Here is a 22,464-nt window from a genome sequence, read left to right as displayed (position 1 = left end):
GAGCTCAGACATCTGAGAAGTTCCTGATAGGCGAAGCTGCAGGGATGTCGTGAGGTAAGTGAAACAGTCGAAAGGAAAACATTACAGCGCCGCTGCTTTCGCAAGTGCTTGTTCGGCAGGCTGAGCTCTTTATATTTCCAGAGAAGAAAATGACGAAACGTCAGCGCATAGTCACTCACGTGTTGTAGGTGCCGCGAGCCATAGTCCCTTTATCCCTTTGGTCTGTGCGGCTCCCACGACGTGGACTTTACGAAGATGTTTTCTCCCAAAGTTCCGCTCGGACAATCCCACGTTACAGAACCCGGCTACAGCGCAGGACCGTTACGGTGCGACAACACCGAGGCGACCCGCACATAGGACGCCCTGGCCACCCTTTCCTGACGTCGCGCGACTAACGGCCTTTCAGAAAAAGGGGGAAAACCTGCGGTGGGTTGAGTAAAAGCATGATCGATCAAGAGGTGCACGCTGGCTTCGTGGGCCGCGAGCAGTTTCTGATACGTCGCTTTCAAGTGTCGCTCTGCTCGGCGTTATCGTCGCTCGGCCCTCAACAGACTTCCCAACGCTGATAAAGAACCCCCCACCCCCAACCTACCACCGCTTTCTGCGACTATGCTACATACGAACGACCTTCTGGGGAACAAAAACAAAAGAAAGCGCACCTGTAGCGCGAGACGCATTCACGTAGCCGTGCATTCCAGAAACCATTTCTCCGGTCACCGACGTCGCAAGGGTGGATGTCATCGTCAGTTCACGACGTTAGTTCCCGGCCTACGGTCGGTGTACATGCATATTATTAGTGTTATCGACCAATATGGAACGCGCCGGCGACTGTTGACAAGGACACTACATCCTGCGGGCCCCTCCACTGCCTCTACTTCTTGGCCCCCGTGTGCAGTGGAGAGTCTGGCAACTTACTATCTTTCTTATTTCTTGATCTGAAACCACTAGAGCCAATGGCTTACGAAGCAACATCGCAGGACAGGACTTGTCCCTGCAGTTGTACGGCAGCCGTCGTTCTAGGGTGCTACCTGTTCTTTTCAGCTGGGTGAAATGTACGAGTTGCAGTTTGATCTTCCCATGATTTTAGCAAACTGTAGCCGCCGGTGAAGTGATGGAACACCTCTAATTTCTTTGGACGCTGCGCAAAGTTCCGTCGTTCCCCGTGGTTTCAGCTAGTCCCAGGTGTAAGGTTACATTTAAATGGCGAGCTGATCCGCTGATGTAGTTGGGCGCTACCGCGTCTCTGAGGTCAACAGTGTAGCGGTATTGTTTTGAGACAGTGCGGAAGTAGCTATAACTATTAGAATGCTTGTTCTTCGTTCTTTGATGAGTTTTTAGCAAGAAAACTTGTGTGACCATGAGCAAAAAAGTCGGAAACTTGCTTACGAACGAGACTATCTGTATTGCTTGCACCAGAAAACTCATGTAGGGGCACATAGCTGATCTTCTATATCGCTAGCTTGAAAACATCAATGTAACAGCGCTCCTAACACATACTTTTAAGCCAAAACTCTGACAACAACGTCTGAACGAGCCGGCGAACCACACAGGCAACGGAGCTAACGAGCGTTTCCGAGCGCCTATCCATTTTGGACTATAGTTCGCGGCGCTGCCACAACGTGGCGTCCATTTCGTGAAAATCGGAAGTACGGTTTTTGAGTTCTGTCCTAAAGCTGAACACAAAGAAAAAACTCAGGTTTGCTAGAACTAGCTACGAAAGATAGCACGGAGATGGAGTCAGCGAGTGCAGCAAAGTATGGTGAGCAGCTTGCCATCATGCCCCGCTGCTCTGCTGCACAGAGAAAATTGGTTTTTGGAGAAAGGAAAGGCGCAGTAACTCTTCCACTTCCTGATGGGCTCCTCAACCACGTCGTGAGGGAAGCGATGAAGGAGGAGGTGTGAGAAGGAAGAGTGAAACAGTTGCCGTGGTGGTGGTAGTAACTTTATTTGCACAAAATTTTAGATGGCGGCGCGTGACTGGTATCTTCCAAGCCTCCGTTGGAGGCTGCTGCCGCTCGGGCCCTGATGACCAGGTTCCTCTGGTCGGTGAGCTCCGTGCTGGAGAGCTCCTCGTCCCATTGCTCATGCGTCGTGTTTGGTATTTTCAGTATTGCTTGTTTTAACACGATAGCGTTAAAGGCCCGTTCCGAAAAAAATCCGGTTTCGGCGTTGTCGCCGTTGTGACCGAAAATTCACGAGCATGGCTCCGGCAGGTGGTCCGCATAGGTCACGTGACCTTGCAGTGTCATCGCAACCTGCCCATCGGATAGTGAGCAAACTGCCCACCGTGGTAGGCGACCATTGATTAATGATTGGTCGCTCGGAAAGAGCAACCTGGGCTACAAGGCCCACCGCTAAGAGCACTTGCCATCGCAGTGCAGTGGCGCATCGCTTCACCGCGGCGCCAGGAGGGGTATGAGGACTACCAGCGATGTATGAATGTGAAGCAGAGAATGACATTCTGCATATACAGGAATTAACCCGTTCATTACGCTATCGCGTCGCACCCTTCCTCCCATTATTTTCTCGCATGCCAAACTGGGTGTTCGCTGCAGAATGAGCATGCGCTGTGATAAATCATTGGATGCATCTTTTGCATTAAACTAAGGTGAAAGAAAGTATGCGTTCATCTGTAATCGTCTGATGGTCATTTCTTTCGTCAAGGACTTACCACGTTGTGAGTATTTCACTCAGGAATAATTTCGACCACCCGGGGATCCTAAACGTGCACTGACATCGCACAGCGCACGGGCTCTCTGAATAGCTTTATTAGGAGGGAGGAAAGGTCATGCCAGGTTATGGGGAAATGAAAGGTGCGGTAACTGTCGCAGGTGCGCCGTGAAGAAGGGCCGTGGCTAACGTGTTTGGTCTTCACGAGGTGGGCTCAAGGACCCATCTCTCCAGGTATCGGATGCTGGAGGAACACAGCGTGATGCCAGTAGAAATCTTGCATGTACACCCATGACGAAATCCGGCGGTAGACCGCCGCTATTCGGGATTCAGCCTTTCACCTCCGGTATAGGAGGAGGGTGCGAAAACTATTATACAGGCCAGCGCTTCAGTGCCTACGTCGGCCCACTGTTGTCTTGTTCCAAATCGAGGACCCAGGAAGAATCTCCGGATATACGTCACAAGTGTCGAAGTCAGCCATTGTCAAACCAGTCAGTAGCTATGGAAAGGACAGTACCCATCAGAACTACGACTTACAAAATCTTGAGCGGTCAAGGAGTCCTAACTGGGCAACGATCTGCGAAAACGGAAGATTCGAAAAGAAGACCAGCAAAACGAAGCAAGTGGAGGAAAGAAAAGAGAGAAAAAAAGAACATTTATTTTCCGACCCTGGTCGCTGTATGAAATCGGAGAGTCTGAGCGCGCATCGCACAACACATGGGCGATATGGGCAACGAGCAGTGGCCAAGAATAGCGTACCTGGGCGGGTAGGGATCTGCGTTGGAGGTAGTGAAAGAGATCCAATACGCGCGCACGGTTCCTGGGCCCACTCCTTCGGCGGGGGGCACTTGCAGTGGATTCTGCAAGGATTATATGGCTCATCGGCAACGAAAAAGTGGCGTGCGTCCCAAAACCCACGTGACCAGGCAAAGAAAAATAAAACTTCTTTCATCATCATCAGCCCGATACGCTCACTGCAGGGCAAAGGCCTCTTCTATGTCTCTCCAATTAACCCTGTCCTTCGCCTGTTGCGGTCATCGTATTCCCGCAAATTTCTTAATCTCATCTGCCCACCTAACTTTCTGCCGCCCTCTGCTACGCTTGCCTTCTCTTGGAATCCACTCCGTTACCCTTAAGAACCAGCGGTTACCTTGCCTTCGCATTACGTGCCCTGCCCAAGCCCACTTCTTCCTCTTGATTTCAACTAGGATGTCATTAACCCGCGTTTGTTCTCTCACCCACTCCGCCCGCTTCCGATCTCTTAACGTTACACCTATCATTTTTCTTTCCATAGCTCGCTGTGTTGTCCTTAACTTAAGCTGAACCCTCTTTGTTAGCCTTCACGTTTCTGCCCCATAGGTGAGTCCCGGTAAGTACAGCCGTTGTGTACTTTTCTCTTGAGCGATATTGGTAAACTGCCATTCATGATTTGAGAGAACCTGCCATATGCGCTCCACCTCATACTTATTCTTCTAGTTATTTCCCTCTCATGATCCGGATCAGCTGTCACTACCTGCCCTAAATAGACATATTCTCTCACTACTTCCAGCACCGTGCCATCAATTGCGAACTGCTGCTCTCTTGCTAGACTGTTGAATATTACTCTAGTTAATACCCACTAATTCCTCCAACAGCACTGCTAAACTAGCCTCACTGGATAAGGTTCTTACGTTAAACGTTGCTAGGTTCAGTTTCCAATGGCGGCCTGTCCGGAGCCAGTATATTCTTAGCACCCTCCGCTGAGTCACAGGTCTGAGGGCCGAGGGTTAATTGGGTTGTTCATAGAAGGTTGTGGCCAAGTGCTACACCAGGGTGGCCAAATCCTGCTCTGGTGAGAAAGTGCGTTGTCGGTTCTATTCACCGAGATCAGGCCGCACCCCAGGCCTGTTCGTATAGATCCATCGACACATGGAGTGTCCTCTTTCTAAAAAAAAAAAAGACCCGGTGGGGACCCGGGGGGGGGGGGGGGGGGGGGGGGCTGCCCTACGCCTTGCTAAGGCTAAGCCTCAGCGCGAGAGACCGAGCGTCACGAAAAACGCGGCCAAAAAAGGCCGGCGCCCCAGAAAAGGGAGCTGGGGAGGACAGCGACCGCGCGCGCAGGAGGGCGACGAAACGGCCCACGTGAGTCTCCCAGCGGCGCAGGCCGGACAAACCGAGTGTTTTCCCGGTGAGGGCAGGCGCCGCGGCCAACTAGAGCAGGGCAATGGGTGGAATTTCATCAATAAGGACATTTAGATTGCGAGGCAAGCACGCAACCGACAGGCCACAAAACCACGTTGTTTCTGTGCTAACAGAGGTGAAGCTACCAAATGCGTTTCCTTACGACTGTTTGCTAATGAGAAGCGAGTCATTAGAAAGGAAGGGAAAATTAATTAAATAAAAATTAATGTAAATAAAAACAACGCGCTCGCATTCAAAGCACGTAAATAGACTTAAGTGCCCTTCGTGATTTTTTTCCCTCTCCTCCCCATTTTACCCCCTCCTTTTCACCTTTCGGTTATATTTCTAGAGCCCAAACAACTTATTACACTATCCTAACGTTTTAATTAATTTTTTAATGGTTCCTTTCGCTCAACCCGCCATACTGCAATGGTGCGGGCCTAGAAATCTTTTTAGGCTCCTCTGCCTGCTTGCCTGACTATCTCAATCATGTATGCCATAACGAGCACATCTTTTCCCTTCCTTTGTCTGCCTGTCTTGTGTACTGCTGAAAACCCTGAGCGGCTGGTATCTTTATTGAACGAATAAGTGAGTGAAGTCCAACAGTACTGTCGGCAGGAAAAGTAAATGGACCACGAAAGCGACTTTAAGCTTTTTATGTTTATTTGTTTTTGTTTACTTATATATCTTACAGGAGTGCATGGGCATAGAGTTAGGCAGTTAACGGATACTACAGTCGGATACAACTCAAGAACGAAGCGGCATATGCCCCTCCAAGGAACCCCTCCAGTCAATGGCGTCGTCCGATTTTCATGACGCCGCTATTCCGCACTGTGCTGCCATCTCCTACTCTAGCAGGCCAAAGGGAATCGGTCAAGGGGGAGAACCGGTCGACGCCATTGGCTGGAGGGGCTTCGTTTTGAGGGACATTTGCCGCTTCGTTCTTGAGTTGTAATCGACTATAAAAAACATGAAATTGAAGAATTACCTTAACAAGTTGAAAAGTAAAGGATGAATTGCATGCAAGATGAAACGTTATACATTACAAACAAATACAGGCTAGCTGTTATACGTAACAACACAAAAAGAACGACAGCAAAGGAAGACAAAGACAGAAACGCGAACAATAGACAAGTATAGTCAGTGATCACGTACAATGGACGAGTATAGTCGGTGATCTGTGAAATGCTTTGGCAGCTTGTGAAATGATCGGAAGTTAGATGCACGTGGAAGCGATTTGCTCAGGGAGATCATGATAATGTTCGATGGCACGAGGTAGTGCAGATAAATTTTGAGGACTTTCGTGTTGCCGAAGATGAGCTTGAAACTGAAAGTATATATTATGGAGTCGTCGTCTGGACATGCGCGAAGGTCGTTCGAGGGGCAAGTGATGTGACCATGGACATATTTATGATTTAGAAGCGCCGACAGCGTAATAATTCGAGTAAAATGCAGCCCTATCCTGGACGGCTGCCTTGAGGAACACCGAATGAAACGTAAGCGGTTGAGGAATAGCTATTATTTACAGCTGTAATTTGTTGCCACAATGTTCAGAATTCTGGTATCCAAGTGTCAGGACGGACGGCTGTTAATTTACTGATCAAGCGACAGCGCGCAACAAGAAAAATCTAATAATGTGCAATAAGCCTAGAGGTTATTATTGATATTAGTGGGCACGCAATTTTTGAATTCAAGCAGTTGTGTATTGCACGAAAAAAAGAAACTTTCTAAATTCATGTTAGTTAACAAAGAAGACATTGATAGATTCAGGGTGACTGCGAACGTTAGAAGCTATGATATGTTCAAGCAGTTTGCAACGTATTCATGTTGGAGAAATTGGTCTGTACTTTTGAGATAAGGTTTTGTCACTAGATTAAAATTTCGGAACACCCTTAGCGGCCTTCCCATCGGTACGCAATTCGCGGACTGACAATAGGTATGTGGACATGCGCGAAGGTCGTGCGCAGCACAGAATTTGACTCGAAATAGACGCAGTGTTCTTCAATACCTTAGAATGAATGCTACGTGTACCCTTTATTGCAGGACAGCTTAACAATGCAATAAGAAAATGACGAACGTCACAAGAGCTGTCTATCATTCTTGGAGTATTGGCAGAACAAACCGCTGCTGCTAAGTCAGGATTCAAGAACACAGTTTTAAATCCGCTCAGGACAGTCTTTGTCAAATATGTATAGCCTTACAGGTCTTCTTCTGAGCTAATCGCACAAAAAGGCGGCAACTCACTCGCGTCCTCGATCCTCCCAAATCTAGGATTGCCAAATGTGCTTGAAAGCCCCGCTACATGACTGGGAAGTAAACCCCCTGGGCTGTATATCTTTGACAAAGACTGTACATCGTATGCATTATGACAGTGACGCGTTAAGTTGGGTTACCTTGCCAGGGAGGTGACCTTTTTTTGCAGCGAGGCATATTTTTGTGGCTGAGGCCTGGCGTAGCTATATTGGTGAGAGCTTCGTACACGACAACAAGAGACGCTTCAGCATACGTCGGCACCATGAGCGGTGGCTCACTCACACTCGCACTCATGACCACTCGCACTCACTACTACTCACACACACTCACACTCATGTCCATTCACACTCACACTCGCACTCATGACCACTCACACTCACAACCACTCACTCAAACTCGCACTCATGACCACTCGCACTCACACTCATCATCACTCACACTCACAACCCCTCACTCACACTCACACTCATGACCACTCGCACTCACAACCACTCACACGCACTCACACTCATCATCGCTCACACTCACAACCCCTCACTCACACTCACACTCATGACCACTCGCACTCACAACCACTCACACGCACTCACACTCACAGCCACTCACTCACACTCGCACTCATGACAAGTCACACTCACAACCACTCACTCGCACTCATGTCCACTCACACTCACAACCACTCACTCGCACTCATGACCACTCGCACTCACAACCACTCACTCACACTCATTTCCACTCACACTCATACTCATGTCCGCTCACTCGCATTTACGTTCAGTGTACTGTTTCCTTGTTTGCTGACAACGGAGGGGATGAGAGATTTACTGTCGCGGCGACTGCCCTCGTAGCTCCCCTAACATTACCCTGAGTCGAAAAGATGTGGTGGTGAGCTGCCCAGGCTTTGTCGGGCTATTTGGCCAATTTGCACAGTTTCGATGCTCGAAGAAAGTAGTCACTCATCACGCATATTCCATGCACCGAATGCAACGCACCTGTGCTCCTGCGCTTGCTGCTGAGACGATGATTGCCTGTATAGCGTCAGCATCTGAGATGCTTAGAGAAGTTTTTGAACAGTGTCCATAGGCGTGCGCAGTGTTCTCCATGAGAATGAGCCAAGTTTTAGCGCAGTGCCCCCCCCCCCCCCCCCTCCTCCCCGCCCCCCACCCCAACCACCTCTCACCTAGGCCCCTGCCGCCAAAACGGAGAGCAAATATGAGGAATGATTATAAAACATTTATTTCCATGTGATGGAATTGCTAAATATACAGGATATTATAGAGATGTAGTTTTTTATTTTAATCTGTAACATCGGCAGAGGAATATAGGGTATAGAGAGGATAGGCGGCTGGTTTTTTTGACGCTCAAAATGTGAACAAGTGAGGGGAAAGATTCACAGTATTGCCAGCGTCTCCACAAGAGGTCTTGTCTCCACCCAGACGAAGACAGTCCTCTTGTTGAAACGTTCGCAAACACCCTGAGGCTTTCCCTCCCTTGTTCACCACGTGAGTACCGGCAGAGGAAGGCAGTCATTGCGTCGCTGAGGCATTGTTGTAGCATCGCGCTTCCGGAGTAATTTCCGTTCTCTCTAGACCACAGAAACTATGACAGATTTGTTTTTTGGTTACTGTCACAGCAAAAAAGAAACTGAAAAGATTGCCTCCAAAATGACCTGGCAAGTAAACAGTTCTTGGAACGCAACATCAGAGGTCTTTGGCCGTTAAAAAACCTGCTTGGCGGTAGCACTGCACTGTAAACAATGACCGAATAGGTCCGACAGATTAAATGTATGGGGCAGACTTGGCGATTAGGGGGAAAGGGGGGGCGCACCTCCTTCCCTTGTGCGTGTGCCTATGACGGTGTGCAAGTAATAATAATGAGTTTGCCTTGACAATATTCTTGGATGGTGTCTAATTACCAAGATTTGGTCTTCCTTGACAATGACGTGTCCGTGACTCTGCATCAACTCATTGGAGTCAAGTGACGATTATGAATACTTTTCGCGGCATGGAAAATGGAGCGTGTTTTTCAAAAGATCGAGTGATTCCCTCACGCAAAGGAAAATGGCTGGAATGGGTCGCAAGTAGAGGATTTCCCCGCGTAATAACGATGCTAGGGGAGGTTGCCATTATCAATCCATTTACAAAACCTACTAAGCTTACTATGTGTGACCGATCTGTGTACTGTACATGTCTGCAGGCAGTACGTTTTCTGTATTGCCCATAATCCCTGTCTGAAGGAAGTTGTACAAACCAACGCGGTGTTTTTGAGGCCAGTGCATGCGGAGACCACATGCGCATCCGCGTGGTAATAGGGGGTGCTTACTTTGCACCCGATTATTCTCCAACGTCGTTCTCTGAAGAATGCATATGCAGCTAACTTGTTAGCCAATTTGAGCCAATCTGAAATGATATGACTTTACTGGGAAAAAGCGCTATCCAGAAGTTCTTGGTGGAAATCATAGTATCTGCTTCAAATGATGCCTCACGCTGTCCAGATATCAGTTAGGGTAAGATTGCTGAAATCGGTGCGTGCCAACAGAAGTTAATCCCCTTGCTGTACACGAAAAATGAACAAAATCGCATTTCACGAGCTCATTTCGGTTTCGCTCGCCAAATGCTGAAGATTAGGCGGCACAAATGAGAACCAAGCCTCGCATACATGCAGCGGAAGCTTGTATGCAGTTGTTGACTTGTTAGGAGAAGGTAAGTGACGCCAACCAAGTAAAATACAGAAAAAAACAGAAAAAACACCACGTTTCGGGACCGGCTCGGCCCCTTCTTCATGGTGTGACTACGGGCGAGCGCAGCTTGGCTTTTGAAGCCCCTGCGTGGAGGACCTCCAGGTCAATGGCCGCAGCCCATGGACGTAGGATGAGGGGAGAGTCCCCAGGGAACGATTAACATTCTCTCGTGTTTGCTGAATGTGCCACGACTCAAGTAGACGCCTCCTGCGTGGGTTAGCTTCCGTTTCCAATACAATGGTGCTGTCGAAGTCAATTGGATGGTCACACCCTTCGCAGTGTTCGGCCACGGCGCTGCGTTGACGATTGATGTGACGGACGTCCGCTTTGTGTTGGCTCATCCTTTCCGCGAAGTTCTTCGTTTCCCCTATGTACGACGCCGGGCAGACGGAACACAGAATTTTAACACGACGCCCTGGGCCTTTTCTCTGGGCTGCCGGTTTTTTGGGCGGGGGAGAAGGCGACCGATAGAGCTGGTCGGTTTGTGCGGTGCCAGCACCCCTTCTGCCAGCACCCCAACCAGACAGACTTCTGTCGAATGTTTTCTTTTGAGTTGTTGACTTGCCAGGGCAGCCCCCACCTGCTCATATTGCCAACGGCGTAGTTCTGCTTACATGACGCTGACGGGAGCCTATTCATGACCAAAGAAAAAAACATTTTTTTTTTGGACTCCGGGGAGAGCGTGGGGGAGCTTAATATTCAACTCTTTCCTGTGCTGCGAGCACAGTCCAGAGTCGAATATGTCGGCACCCTTCGAACTGTTTGTGAAAAGCTCCTGGCCCCCCTTCCGCCCGCCGCCCTCAGTTTTCTGTTCTCTTCTGGTCACATTTTTGGCTGTGGCGTCGTATGTTTTTTTCTTCAGTGCCTTAGCAGCACTCGCTTGCACGATACTTTTAAGCCAAACGAAAAGTGTCGCCCTAGCTTGATTCTTATTAACTTTCAGTCGCGTGTACTGCTTTTCTTCTGTAGTTTTTTTTTTCTCGAGTGAAACGGTGACAATACTGAGACACATTGTATTTTATATCCCTTTCCCGAGTACATAAAAATTAATTTCGAACTGTACGTCCAACCAATCAAAAAAGGTCCGGCAATTTGGTTGCCACCTCATATCCACTTCCGAAAATCGCCGCAACGTTTCATCACAGTTGAGTTTCCCTCTCAATCTTGTAGAGGTAAATTACGTTGATGATGATTATTGAAGGGTGCTTGACGTCTTGCAGATTCGATATTGCTCGATCACGTTGCCAGAGGACACTTCTGGAGAGGTCAACTTTTTATTACCAATTAATAAAACAAAGAAAGATACAAGCAAGGAGAAAACTTGTTTACATTTGACTGACCAGTAGCTTTACGTGACGAAACCAGCCCTCGGTCCCGCCCAAACACTTGATTTTAAACCCTATGACCCTGCCGTCGGTGGAGACAGTAACCAATTAGGTAACTCCACAAACATCAACCCAATAAATCATTGGGGAAAGGAAAACGTCGCCAATCAACAACTGTAAAAAGACAACACAGCCAATCAGTGATTTTGGAAAGAAGATAACTCACTTCCACAAACACTGCACAAATATGTACATTTTCCACCATCATGATTTCGGAGGTTTCTCCCTTCGTCCCGCGAGCTTCGCAAACATTCTCGATTTCCCACGGTGCAGGTTGTTTCAACCTCTGGTAAACTCAGGTTCGGGGAAAGTCACCTCAAGGCCCATCTGTTCAGTACCGTCACTTACAAACTGTCTTCAAGCCTGTAGCTAGCGTCGCAATGTCCTGTTGACCGCGCCTCAAGTTGTCAACGCGTGCTGCCATAGACATGGCAAAATCCGAAATGCAAAATCTCCGTTCAGCTTTCTCTCGCAAGCGGCCCCATCCGTGAAGCGAAGGAGCTACGAATACTCGGTCTCTTCATTAATCAACATCGTAAGGCAGACACAACTCTTGCCAAACTCCGCAAAGTCGGCGACCAGGTGGGCCGAATGGTTCGCCGCGTTTCCAACAGGCGAGGAGGGTTGCGAAGTAAGGATGCGATGCGGCCCGCACATGCCTTCGTAACTAGTCGAGTATTGTACTCGACTCCTTACCTCCGCTTACGGAAACATGACGAAGATCACTTGGAGATTGTACTCCGCAAAATATTCAAGAGAGCCCTCGACCTCCCGATATCCACTTCCAACGCGCGACTCCTCGCGTTGGGGGTGGTGAACACCTATCGAGAACTCCGCGAGGCGCATCTCGTTAACCAATACACGCGCCTCGCCCAGACCGCGTCCGGTCGCCGCCTCTTGGACCGGTTACATATCAGACATGATCACCATACCATGGAACGGGTTCGAGTGCCAGAACTGTGGAGAAGCGCCCTCTACGTTCGACCCCTTCCGACTAAGATGAACAAGGAGGACCATAATGGCCGGCGCCAGGCGCGGGCGAATGCCCTGCACCGCCACTATGGCTCAAAAAAAACACGTCTTTTACGTCGACATTGCAGGACCCTACCGCTCCAGGGGGGAATGGTATACGGCTGCAGTCATACACGAGGGAAAACAGGTGGACGGCCTCTCGTTCAGAGCACCCAACTCAACGCATGCGGAGGAGGTGGCGATCGCCCTCGCAGCCTCCCATCCCGACTCTAAATTCATCCTCACAGACTCTCGCGGAGCCTGTCGTAACTTTGAGTTCGGTTGGATCACTCCACTCGCTCAAGAAATCTTACACCGCAGTACTCGCGACGGCGATCCAACTCATCGCTCAATCATATGGGTCCCCGGCCACCAAGGCATGCCAGGTAACGAAGCCACCCATGAGGCAGCCCGCGCACTCACTCACCGGGCACCAGGCGTCCCTTGGGAGGAGCTTAACCCAGATCACAGCCCTCTCCTTTCTTTTAAAGAAATTACTGAGCACTATCGTGCCGAACACCGGCGATACCCAGTTCCTATGAATGGACTGGGTAAAGCTGGCGAACGAATTCTCCTCAGGCTCTTTACAAACACCCTGCTGTGCCCGGCGGTTCTCAAGCACTTTAATCCTTCTTTTGACGGCCGCTGCTCATTCTGTGGGGAGGTGGCCGACACCTTCCACATGGTTTGGGCATGCAGAAAAAATCCTTCTCTCCGCCCAATCACCCCTTTCCCTACCCGAGAGGACTGGGAGGCGGCCCTGCTCAGCTGCCAGGAACTATCGGCCCAACAGGCCCTGGTTTGGCGGACTTGTGTAGCGGTCTCGACCAACGGGATCCCGGAATGAGGGACTCCGCCTAGTATTGTAAGGGGGAGACCCATTAGGGGCCTCTCCCCGAGCACCTCTCTGTAAATTACTAAATAAATGCTCTTCACCACCACCACCATAGCCATGGGACAAAAGCTACACGACGAGGATCCGCCTTTCCGCAAGAACGTGCCCAGTGAAATGCGACCTGACGTATATATTCCCGGAGGGTGTTTGACCTTTCCCTTATTCTCGGAATCCGTCGCTATCCCGCTCCCCTTATACCGCTGTGCAGCCAGTGTGACTCATCTCCCTCCCTGCAGTTGTGCGGAGGGCAGAAAAAACAAACTCAATGGACATTCCTTTATCGCGAATCCGGACGCGACAAACAATGCACAGGACCGCGAACTTCACTACCACCATCAGCACGAAACAATAATTTCTGGCGCAAATTAAAACATAAAATATTGCCGCTTTGGATATCTCCTTGGGCGTCAAAGACATTACCATGCCTGATGCTATGCATACAAAAAAAAAATTATAAAAGCCGCATGCTGGATTTCCGACGCTGGGCTCTTTAAAGTACATGATAGAAACAAGAATCCTCTGGCGTTACCGAAAAGCGCACTTGGTTTTCGCGTCGTTTCCGGGCTTGAGCCGGGTTTGTGCAGTTCAAGACCTGGGATAAAGGAGGTCGGGTTACCGCATGGGTCAGAGCCTATGAACAAATTACGGCCAGATGAGAGCTCTGCAATGCGCACACCTGGGCAAAGAAAAAAAACCTAAGTCCACTGCAGCACCCGAGGTCCCAACTTACGGTAGTTATTGCCGAGCAGTGGACAGTCGTTGTTTCAGCAGTAAGCATTGTAACTCATATGTATACGAGATCGAGCCATGCGGGGAGCGTGGCAAGAGACATATATCTATATTTTCAGGACTGGCAATGCGAAATTCGATAAAGGGTCTCAAAAAACTTGTAGCGGCTCTCTGCATGCGCGAAGGGCCTGCGCCCGTGCCAACGGTGAACTACAAAAGCAACGAAAGATTGCCGTTCCCGTGCCAGCGGAATCCTTTCCTTCGGTTGTCCAAAGACACCGGCATGATGCCTTATGCTGCCTCGAGCGTCTTCAGTAGTGAATATTTGCTTCCCGCAGCTGTCAACAACATGAAAATAGCTAAGCGGGCATCAGCGTCACGAAACATGGGCGACCGACTTCACTGTCGCTTCCACCCACCACTCACATCCACTCATTGCCACTCACGTCCATTCACAACCACTCATTGCCACTCACCTCCACTCACAACCACTCATTGCCACTCACGCCCACTCACATCCACTCATCAATCATACCCACTCACCTCTACTCACGCTCACATCCACTCAATCGCATTCGCACTCATGTCCACTCACACTCACGTCCACTCACACTCACACTTATGACCACCCCCACTCACATCCACTCACTCGCACTCACACTCACGTCCACTCACACTCACGACCATTCACTCACATTCACACTCATATCCACTCACTCGCACTCACACTCACGTCCACTCGCACTCACTCGCACTCACACTCAGACCACCCACACTCACATCCACTCATGATTACCGAAACTCATATCCACTCACTCGCACTCACACTCACGTCCACTCGCACTCACGACCACTCACTCACACTCACACTCACAGACGTGAGTGTGAGTGTGAGTGAGGCGATATGAGTGCACTCATGAGTGAGTGTGCCGACCTATGCGCTTCAGGCGAAATTCTAGAGGCCCGTTTACTCAGCGATGTCAGTGCGCGTTAAAGAACCCCAGTTGGTCGAAATTTCCGGGGCCCTTCACTACGGCGTCCCTCATAGCCTGAGTCGCTTTGGGACGTTGAAACCTCATCAACCAGATGTATTAGCGGAGAAGTATTCCGGTTTACCGGACACTGCATGCGCAGTGACATATGGGTGGGGCCGGGTGGAGCATACGTCTCCCGTATGCCAAAGACGTCTTGATATCGCCAGCAGCGAAGAAACAGGTCGGTTGTTTTCGGTGAAGGCGCGGTAAAGGCTTAACAGGTCACAGATATCCAAGAAGTGAGCGAGAACGACAACTGGCCAGAAGAAGGAACTTCGCCGACCTGTGATTTTCTAAGCGCGGCGCAATAGCGCACCTAGAGAGGAAACTCGGGGCAGTGATAAAGCCCTTGACAAGGTTCCCGAGCAAACGTGCGGCCTGCTATATGTACAGCTACACAAGCCACGAGGCGTGACTGTCGTCACGAAGCTCTCGCGCAAACCCGGTGGATTGTGCACAAATACGGGCAACAGACGTGAGTCGGGAGTGTCCAAAATTTACGCGCGTGACCGCTGCGGGAAGGCCAGGGGCTCCGCCGGCTGCCTTCTCTTATCTGCAAGGGTACTTGGCTCAGGGCGCAGCAGATAAGCCGGCACCTGGCGAACAATATGAACGACCTCAAACAATAGCGCGTGCGCAAGTTGATCTGACTGCTTAACTTTTTTTTCTCCGTATGTACTTGTCTGGTGTGTGCTTCCTTTGCGACTGCCGATAACGAAGAATAGTTGACTACAGGACTTCGAACCGTGGAGCCATCTCGCGATGAAAGGACAACAGCGTTGAATGCATAGCTGGTTGCTATCGGGGCTATCGGCAGGTGCTTATCGTATTGCGCGGAGGTTTTACGGAACAGGTCACCTGTTTTCGAAATGCAGCTGCGTGTCGTATTCGATAGTATTTTATTTTCTTAAGATACCAGATTCCACGTACTTCCTCTTCCTCATGTAACTGCCGCCGCGGTGGCTCAGTGGCTATGGTGCTCGGCTGCTGACCCAAAAGACGCGGGTTCGATCCCGGCCGCGGCGGCTAGAATTTCTTTGGAGGAGAAATTCTAGAGGCCCGTGTACTGTGCGATGTCAGTGCACGTTAAAGAACCCCAGGTGGTCGAAATTTCCGGAGTCCTTCACTACGGCGTCTCTCATAGGCTTAGTCGCTTTGGGACGTTAAACCCTACAAAACCAACCATCATGTAACTGCAGTTTTCCCTGCTTCGATAAAGATTTTGTTTAAGCGCAGAATGCACAAATACGCTGCCGTCTTTGCCGGTGTATGCTTGTTCCCATATATATGCAAACGCGAGGGGACGAATGAAACACGAAGAGAAAAGCGAGGATATTCTAGTTCAAATAGATTAAATGTCTGGTTGGTTAACTCACTTCCGTAAGCATATTCTAGTTCAGATAGATTAAATGTCTTGTGAGTTAACTCACTTCCGTATTCGACGATCGCTCTTCAGCAGAGATAACGAATCCCGCACATATTTGTTCTTCATAATTTAATTACTAGTCTATAGTTATTTGGCAGACCTCTCCTGTGTTCATTAAAGCCTTTCTCCTCGCCTACTTTAGTTATTATACTTTAAATTTTATTTCCACGTTTGAATTTTCCCGTCCACGTTTCTTTTTTTTTTTACTTGATAGTACACTCTAGTCGTTCTGCTGAAAAGTTTGGCTCGTGCGCTTGCAGAAGGACCTGCCGGAGACGGTGATAAGTTGATATGTCGCTGTATGAGCATACACGAGTTCTCTGAAATGAACTGATAAGACATTGCTTCTGTCATAGAAAACGAAGTTAGCATTAGCCACTTACACTGTGGGGATTAGCGTGCAATTCACGCTTTCCTTATTTTTCTCTCTCTTTTTTTGCAAAAAGTGATTGTTTCTTCTCTGTGTGATGCTCCTGAGTCATCACATATGTTTCGAAAATATGTTTCGAAAGAGAGGAGGACCAGTTCATTACGCATACCCCGCCACGCCTGCCTTTGCTTGCTGAGCTTACTGATAAGCTGATACCATAACTTTCAAGTGCTCTAGAGGCGGTGTAGCGTGAGAAAGAAGACTGGACTTGGCCACGCTTTGCATATGCTTTGGAATTTGGATGCTGATGCTTACGCATGCTCGTGCATCGACAGGGAGTCGTATGATGGCAAGGTGAGACTCAAATTTTCCCGCAGCTATAAATACCTTGTAGCACTTTGTAAAGATTATCACTGTCATATATATTGGAGCCTTTTATTTGCAAGATGGCGTATTTATTGGCACATCGATAGGGGTTGCTTCTGGGACTGCAAGCATTCGTTAACTTCGCGGCAGAGCAAGGATCAAGCACGTTGCCGTTTACCGCATGCAATGTGTACAATATTCCTTCTATATACTGCCGCACGTTGAATTTATACGGCACTCATTTTAATTTTACATACTTGCGTAACGCGAGTTCGGCGTGCAACGACCAGACTTCGTTTGCAATTCTATTGAAATGTCTTCGATTTGCTATTCTATTTCTTGCAGAGCTGTGTTCATTTCCCTCTTTTCTGGCCGTCCATATAAGTCTTGGCGCGCCTGCAAGAACGACAATAGTGGGAGACCAACTAGCCCAGAAAATTATAGTCTGAACATGAAACTGTGATGAGTAAAGCATACAAATTGGGCACAGCTTGTGATGTCTTTATGATTCTTTACGAATATGGCTAGCCGTCTAAGATATGATTTCCTCTTTTCCCTCTCTTAATTTTTTCTGTAAACCTTTTTACATCCCTCACTGTATATTGCCGTTTTTTTTTATTTTACACTAACGCGTGCAATGACTGCGACAGCTAATTAGGCATGCATTGCTACATACTGTAATCTACTACATATAATACGGTGCCTGGTACCGTGCGAAGCTCAAGCGGTCAAGTTTCCGTGGGAAGATATTCGAGGACAGGAGACTGCTTCACATATGTCGCAAAGCCGACGTTCACCCGCATTCTCAGCACGTACGGATCACCGTTGCCAGCGATGACCATGTCTGCGCCTTTTTTTACCATCGCCCACCACATGAATCTCAACGCTCTTCTTTTACGTCGTCGAAATTTCCGCGGATATCCATTACGAAATGCTTGTTGCGAAACAAACCCGCTAGAAAGCTCACCGTGCAGACATGCGATGAGTGTGCGATGGGTTTTATCTCAAGGGTTGCAAATTTTTGGTGAAGTGAAGGGTTCGGAACATATGAAGTCAGATGTTTGAAATGTCTCTTTCCCAAGAGTACCCATCACTTTTCTATACAGTCTCCACAAGCGGCGATCGTGTGGAGCTCGCCAACGCTTGCCGTGATTCTATATCCTTTCATCACGTTGGTAACTGTCAACCAAAAGACTTGTTATCCAATGCCAGTCACTTGGACGTAAGGACATCTTCATGTGTTATTAAGTTCGTCGTCTTCGAAATGTTTGTGGGGATACTTCGCACTGGACATCTGTGACACGTCTGTGAGATGTCTCGGTACAGCTCAAGACAAACGTCTTGAAACAGCTGCCAATGGCTGCACACTTCTTGCGCTGTACCAAAACGGTTCACAGATGACAGTAAAACGTTTTCGCAGTGTGTGGTTATTTGTAGCTGTTTCAAGACGTTCATAAGACGTATCGTAGGCCTCCGTGCGTTGCCTGATATGGCTAGATGCATGCCGTTTGGGACAGTAGTGTCAGAACACCCCCCGTATTTTTCTGTGCGCTGCATCCCCCTTTTTTTCGGCCCTTTTTCGCCCATATGCTATTTACACACCGCATCAATTTATTAAAATGTAAAAACAAGTAACAAGTGTTGGTTTATTCTCGAAAAAGATTGATATACGTTGTCCTGCATGCACTTGTATTTTTATGTATATATATTACATTGAACGAATCGACTAACCCTCCGGCTTTATTAAAGCAGAAAAGTGACTACCATGAATATTATTCGAGAGCATGCTCTCTTTTTATTCACCAGCGGCGCATATATAACACCCCCTGAAAAATATTCCTGGCTAAGGAAAGGACCTCGCTACCCGAGCTGCGCGACAAAAAAAAAAAAAAAGTGTGCCGGAAGTCACGCGGTTTCGCAAGGACTACTGGGAGTCTTTGGCCGACGGCGCAGCCAACGTTCTTAGGCGCAGCTACAGTGTAGCGCAGCCAATACTGGGCTTCTTCGATTATCCGCCTCTGGCAGCCCGCGGGTTGCTTGCGGGCTGCCCGAGCGCGCTCGATTTTCTCGGGTTGCTCCGCCCACTTCCGGTGGCTGCCCGGAACGCGTTCGTTTTTCTCTGGCTGGGCGGTTTCGGGCTGCCAGCCGGCGGCCAGACTCGCCAGGACGATTTTGTGCTGGCAGCGCTCGGGCAGCTAGCAGACGACAGAGAAGTGTACGGTAGCGGGAAGCTCGCGCGGCCATTTTTATAAGGACTAGAAGGACCGCGGTTCTTGATGCGATGTTTTGCGCGATGCAGGCGCTTGTTTCGACTAGGCCACGGTGCATATCGACTGTGTCGCCTGCAGTGGCACCTTTTGCGGTAGTTCTCGGTGTTTATTGATATGTTTTGCGTGCGTATGCGCGATCATATTTCGATCGTCTCACCACCTCGAAAGCACAATTGCTCGCTTCATATTACGATCGCATACCAGCTGATTCACAAAATATTTCGGCTGTTAATTTCGTGCGCCCGGCGGATATTGCGATGGTGTTCGAGGCCTTTCATGAGAGCTACCGGATTCCAGTTCCGAGTACGCGTTCAGACGCGCGCATATATGCATGTGCTGAACGTGTTTTACGAAGTGTTGGTTGAGCGCGATACGGGAGCGTATGGTCTTCGTTGCGTTTGGCGCAGTGCTAAAGTGGATATGCTTTGAAAAACGCTTGACTGAAGCATGTCCTATATTAAAAGCCCTCACGAGCACATTGCTCGAGACATCTCTGCGGGCAATAATTGTCGCGCCGACCAAGTGCTGATTCTGTCGTCGCCAACTGTTGTACAGCTTCATGCTCGGGCCTTCCAGCTGCCACATATGCTCAAAATATCTGAGAATTACCCTAGGCATGCACCTCCTCGCGTTTGGCTCATTTAAAAAAGAAATAAAAATGAGCTCTAGCGCTGATCGTCATGCAAACACACGCGGAACGTGAGGCGCCGACACGCAGGGCTTTATTGTAGCGCCTTTCATTCCAGTGCCAGTTCTCTGCTATAAAGCTGTATTATTACAGAAACGACGCAGCTAAATTTATACAGTGCACCCGCTTGTTCTGGGTGGACGTTCAACAAGCTGATATGCGCTTTTGCCGAGATTATGCGTTCCTTGCCCGCAGCAAAAGCCGGCGGCCGACAGACTACAGTTGAACGAACGTATCCCGATTCTTTTCTGCTTACAGCTTACAGGAAGCAGGTTACCAGCGTAGAACGACCACAGCAGAGTCCACCAGGGTCGATCGTCGGCGGTCATACCAGTCATATATACTTACTGCGTAGTAAGCAAACACGCAATAATCCGAGAGTACGGCTTTTCGTTTGATAAACAACGCACGGGCAGTTTTTCCGTCCTATGCTTGAAGCTTACACAGTGCACCGAAGGCACACGCTCGCGTTGTCGTTGCCGATGTATACGAGTGCGAGCTTGATCAGCTGCATGTTCTGCAGTCTGTGGCACGCAGCCCTCAATAACTGCGAGTCGTTGTTATCGATACCAAGCAGCCGATTCCTACCTTTCGCGCGTGAGACGCAGAACGCGAAGCTAGAGAGAGCATCTGCCCTCCGTGATCCGGGACTTGCTTGCCGCCGTGATTGCCGACGGCTGGTTCCGGTGGCCGCCAGCCCACGTGATCATGATGCGTTTTCCTGTCAGAGGCGAACTTGCGGGCCGCCAGCGGGCTGCCCGAGCGCGGTTAATCGAAGAGGCCCACTAACGCTGGGCGAAGCAGCGTCGTCTGCTGCAATGCCTGCTGCGCATGCACAAGCGCGCTGAGTCGGCGGCCAAGTAGGGAGGGGGGAACCGGCGTCAAAAAATGTGACGTAACCGCCTGTCCTGACTCCTGAGTTCTTTCCTTCCTCCATGGATATGGGATATATGTGCACTCAGCTGACGTACTTTAATTGTTGCTGTCGAAGTGGGTCTGTTATGCATCTTCTGTACCGTGGCATTACGCTGTGGAAAATGCAGCGTTCTTCTAGGCGCATGTGTATGCAGAAAAAAAGTTTTATGGGGCGCGAACAAAAAAAAGTGAGAAAAAAAAACGCGCCGGATGCACTTTTCTTTGGTGTAGCATTGTAAAGAATTGTAATTCATAAAAAATAATCGTCCTAGCACACAGTTTGCACAGTTTTGGTTTAATTTACTACGGTAAAAGATTTTTTTTTTGTTCTTCAAAGTGAAACCGAAACAAAGATTGGTGTTTTTAGCGTTCATTGTAGGATCCATCGTGTTTTCTGTATTGTTACTTTTTTACGCAGTGATTTGCGAGTAGTGCAGCGATCTAACGTCGATAATTAATTTGCAGCCACCCGCACCTCACAGGTTCTGTCCGATGAACCAAGCCACAAGCAAATAAAAAGAAGAGCGCACGCCTTTTCCCCTTGTCGCCTTTGCCAGCTGGGTGTGAGCCAAAACAAGCTGGAGTATGTTGCAGTAACATTCGCCAAAAAAATTATTTATTCAGATGCAAAAAAAAGTAACCTGGAGTGATGACCGCGCCCCTGAAGGGCCTCACAAATCTTCAACTTCATTGCACATTTCTCTTATTGAGGGCAGCGCTGGACGGAAGTCGAAATGAAAATAGCGCGGCACAGTTGTCATAATCTGCGCGCGTCGGAAGAATGGTGTCGTAAGGAGTGAGATCGTCTATCTCTCCTATTCCTGTTCGGCAGAAGCGTAATGATCCGTCGCTGAGGACACGGACTTCACGTGATCCCAGCTCTCTGTGTCTCCTACGCCGACGGAGAGAGTGGAGCCTCGTGTGTCGTTACTGCCCGGTCGCCCTTCGTGGATGCAGCAGCACGCCAAGGTGAGGCTCAGCGTAAACAGCGGCCGCTTGGCCCGCTCGTAAGCTTTCCCCTTCGCGAAGGACGGCCGCACAATCACTGTGAATGCAAACTAGCGGCCGCGCTCAGTACGGGCCCGCTCTCCTTTGATACCCGAGAGAGCGAACTGTGCAGGTATGCGCAGTCGAGCGGCTGTCAGTGAGTCACGACGTGTCGTGCGCTGCGTGCAGGAGGCAAGCTGCCGTCTCTCGGGTGTCCCGCTTTCGGCTCCCTGACTACGCCTCGGCGGCTTGAGGACGACGTAGCCAAAATTCGAAGATGGCAGAAGCGAGAAGTGCCGTCGCTGGACTGCAGGTCCGCGAAATCGACGACGAACGCGATTCCTGCGGGATCATTTTTCGGGTATGGACGAGGACAGCCGTCCGGAAGTATCACCGTGTCAGGTGGGTGCCGCTTTTTTTCTCTGCCCTGTCAACACGGAAGGAACGGCGCGGCGGGGCTGTGACGTGTTTTAGCGGTGCCATGTCAGCGAGTCGAGAGCATTTTCGCGCTGATAACTGGACAAAAGAGAGCCCTATCAACTGCGACGCCATATCGCAGCGGCGA

At 49.4% G+C, this 22,464-nt stretch overlaps 2 protein-coding genes across 6 annotated transcripts in view; one reads left to right on the top strand and one right to left on the bottom strand.

The window, feature by feature from the left end:
* Window positions 1-513, bottom strand: part of LOC149340517 (uncharacterized) — an 84,386-nt gene extending 83,873 nt beyond the window's left edge. The window contains exon 1 of the mRNA XM_089549329.1: window positions 180-513. Coding sequence (XP_089405455.1) covers window positions 180-202 — 23 coding nt within the window. The 5' untranslated portion in view covers window positions 203-513. The remainder of the gene's footprint in view (window positions 1-179) is intronic.
* The window catches only part of LOC149340516 (carnitine O-palmitoyltransferase 1, liver isoform-like), a 139,474-nt gene that overhangs the window by 70,599 nt on the left and 46,411 nt on the right, over window positions 1-22,464 (top strand). For 2 of the 5 annotated variants that reach the window (XM_089549315.1, XM_089549316.1), the window contains 2 exons: window positions 21,745-21,881; window positions 22,089-22,301. In XM_089549315.1, the coding sequence (XP_089405441.1) occupies window positions 22,177-22,301 (125 nt within the window). In that variant the 5' untranslated portion in view covers window positions 21,745-21,881; window positions 22,089-22,176. The other 3 variants (XM_089549317.1, XM_089549319.1, XM_089549318.1) reach the window with 2 other exon arrangements.

This window comes from Amblyomma mixtum, chromosome 6 (genome assembly GCF_055824585.1).
Source record: "Amblyomma mixtum isolate Tamu chromosome 6, ASM5582458v1, whole genome shotgun sequence".
Taxonomy (NCBI): domain Eukaryota; kingdom Metazoa; phylum Arthropoda; class Arachnida; order Ixodida; family Ixodidae; genus Amblyomma; species Amblyomma mixtum.
This window is presented reverse-complemented; position numbering and strand designations above follow the sequence as displayed.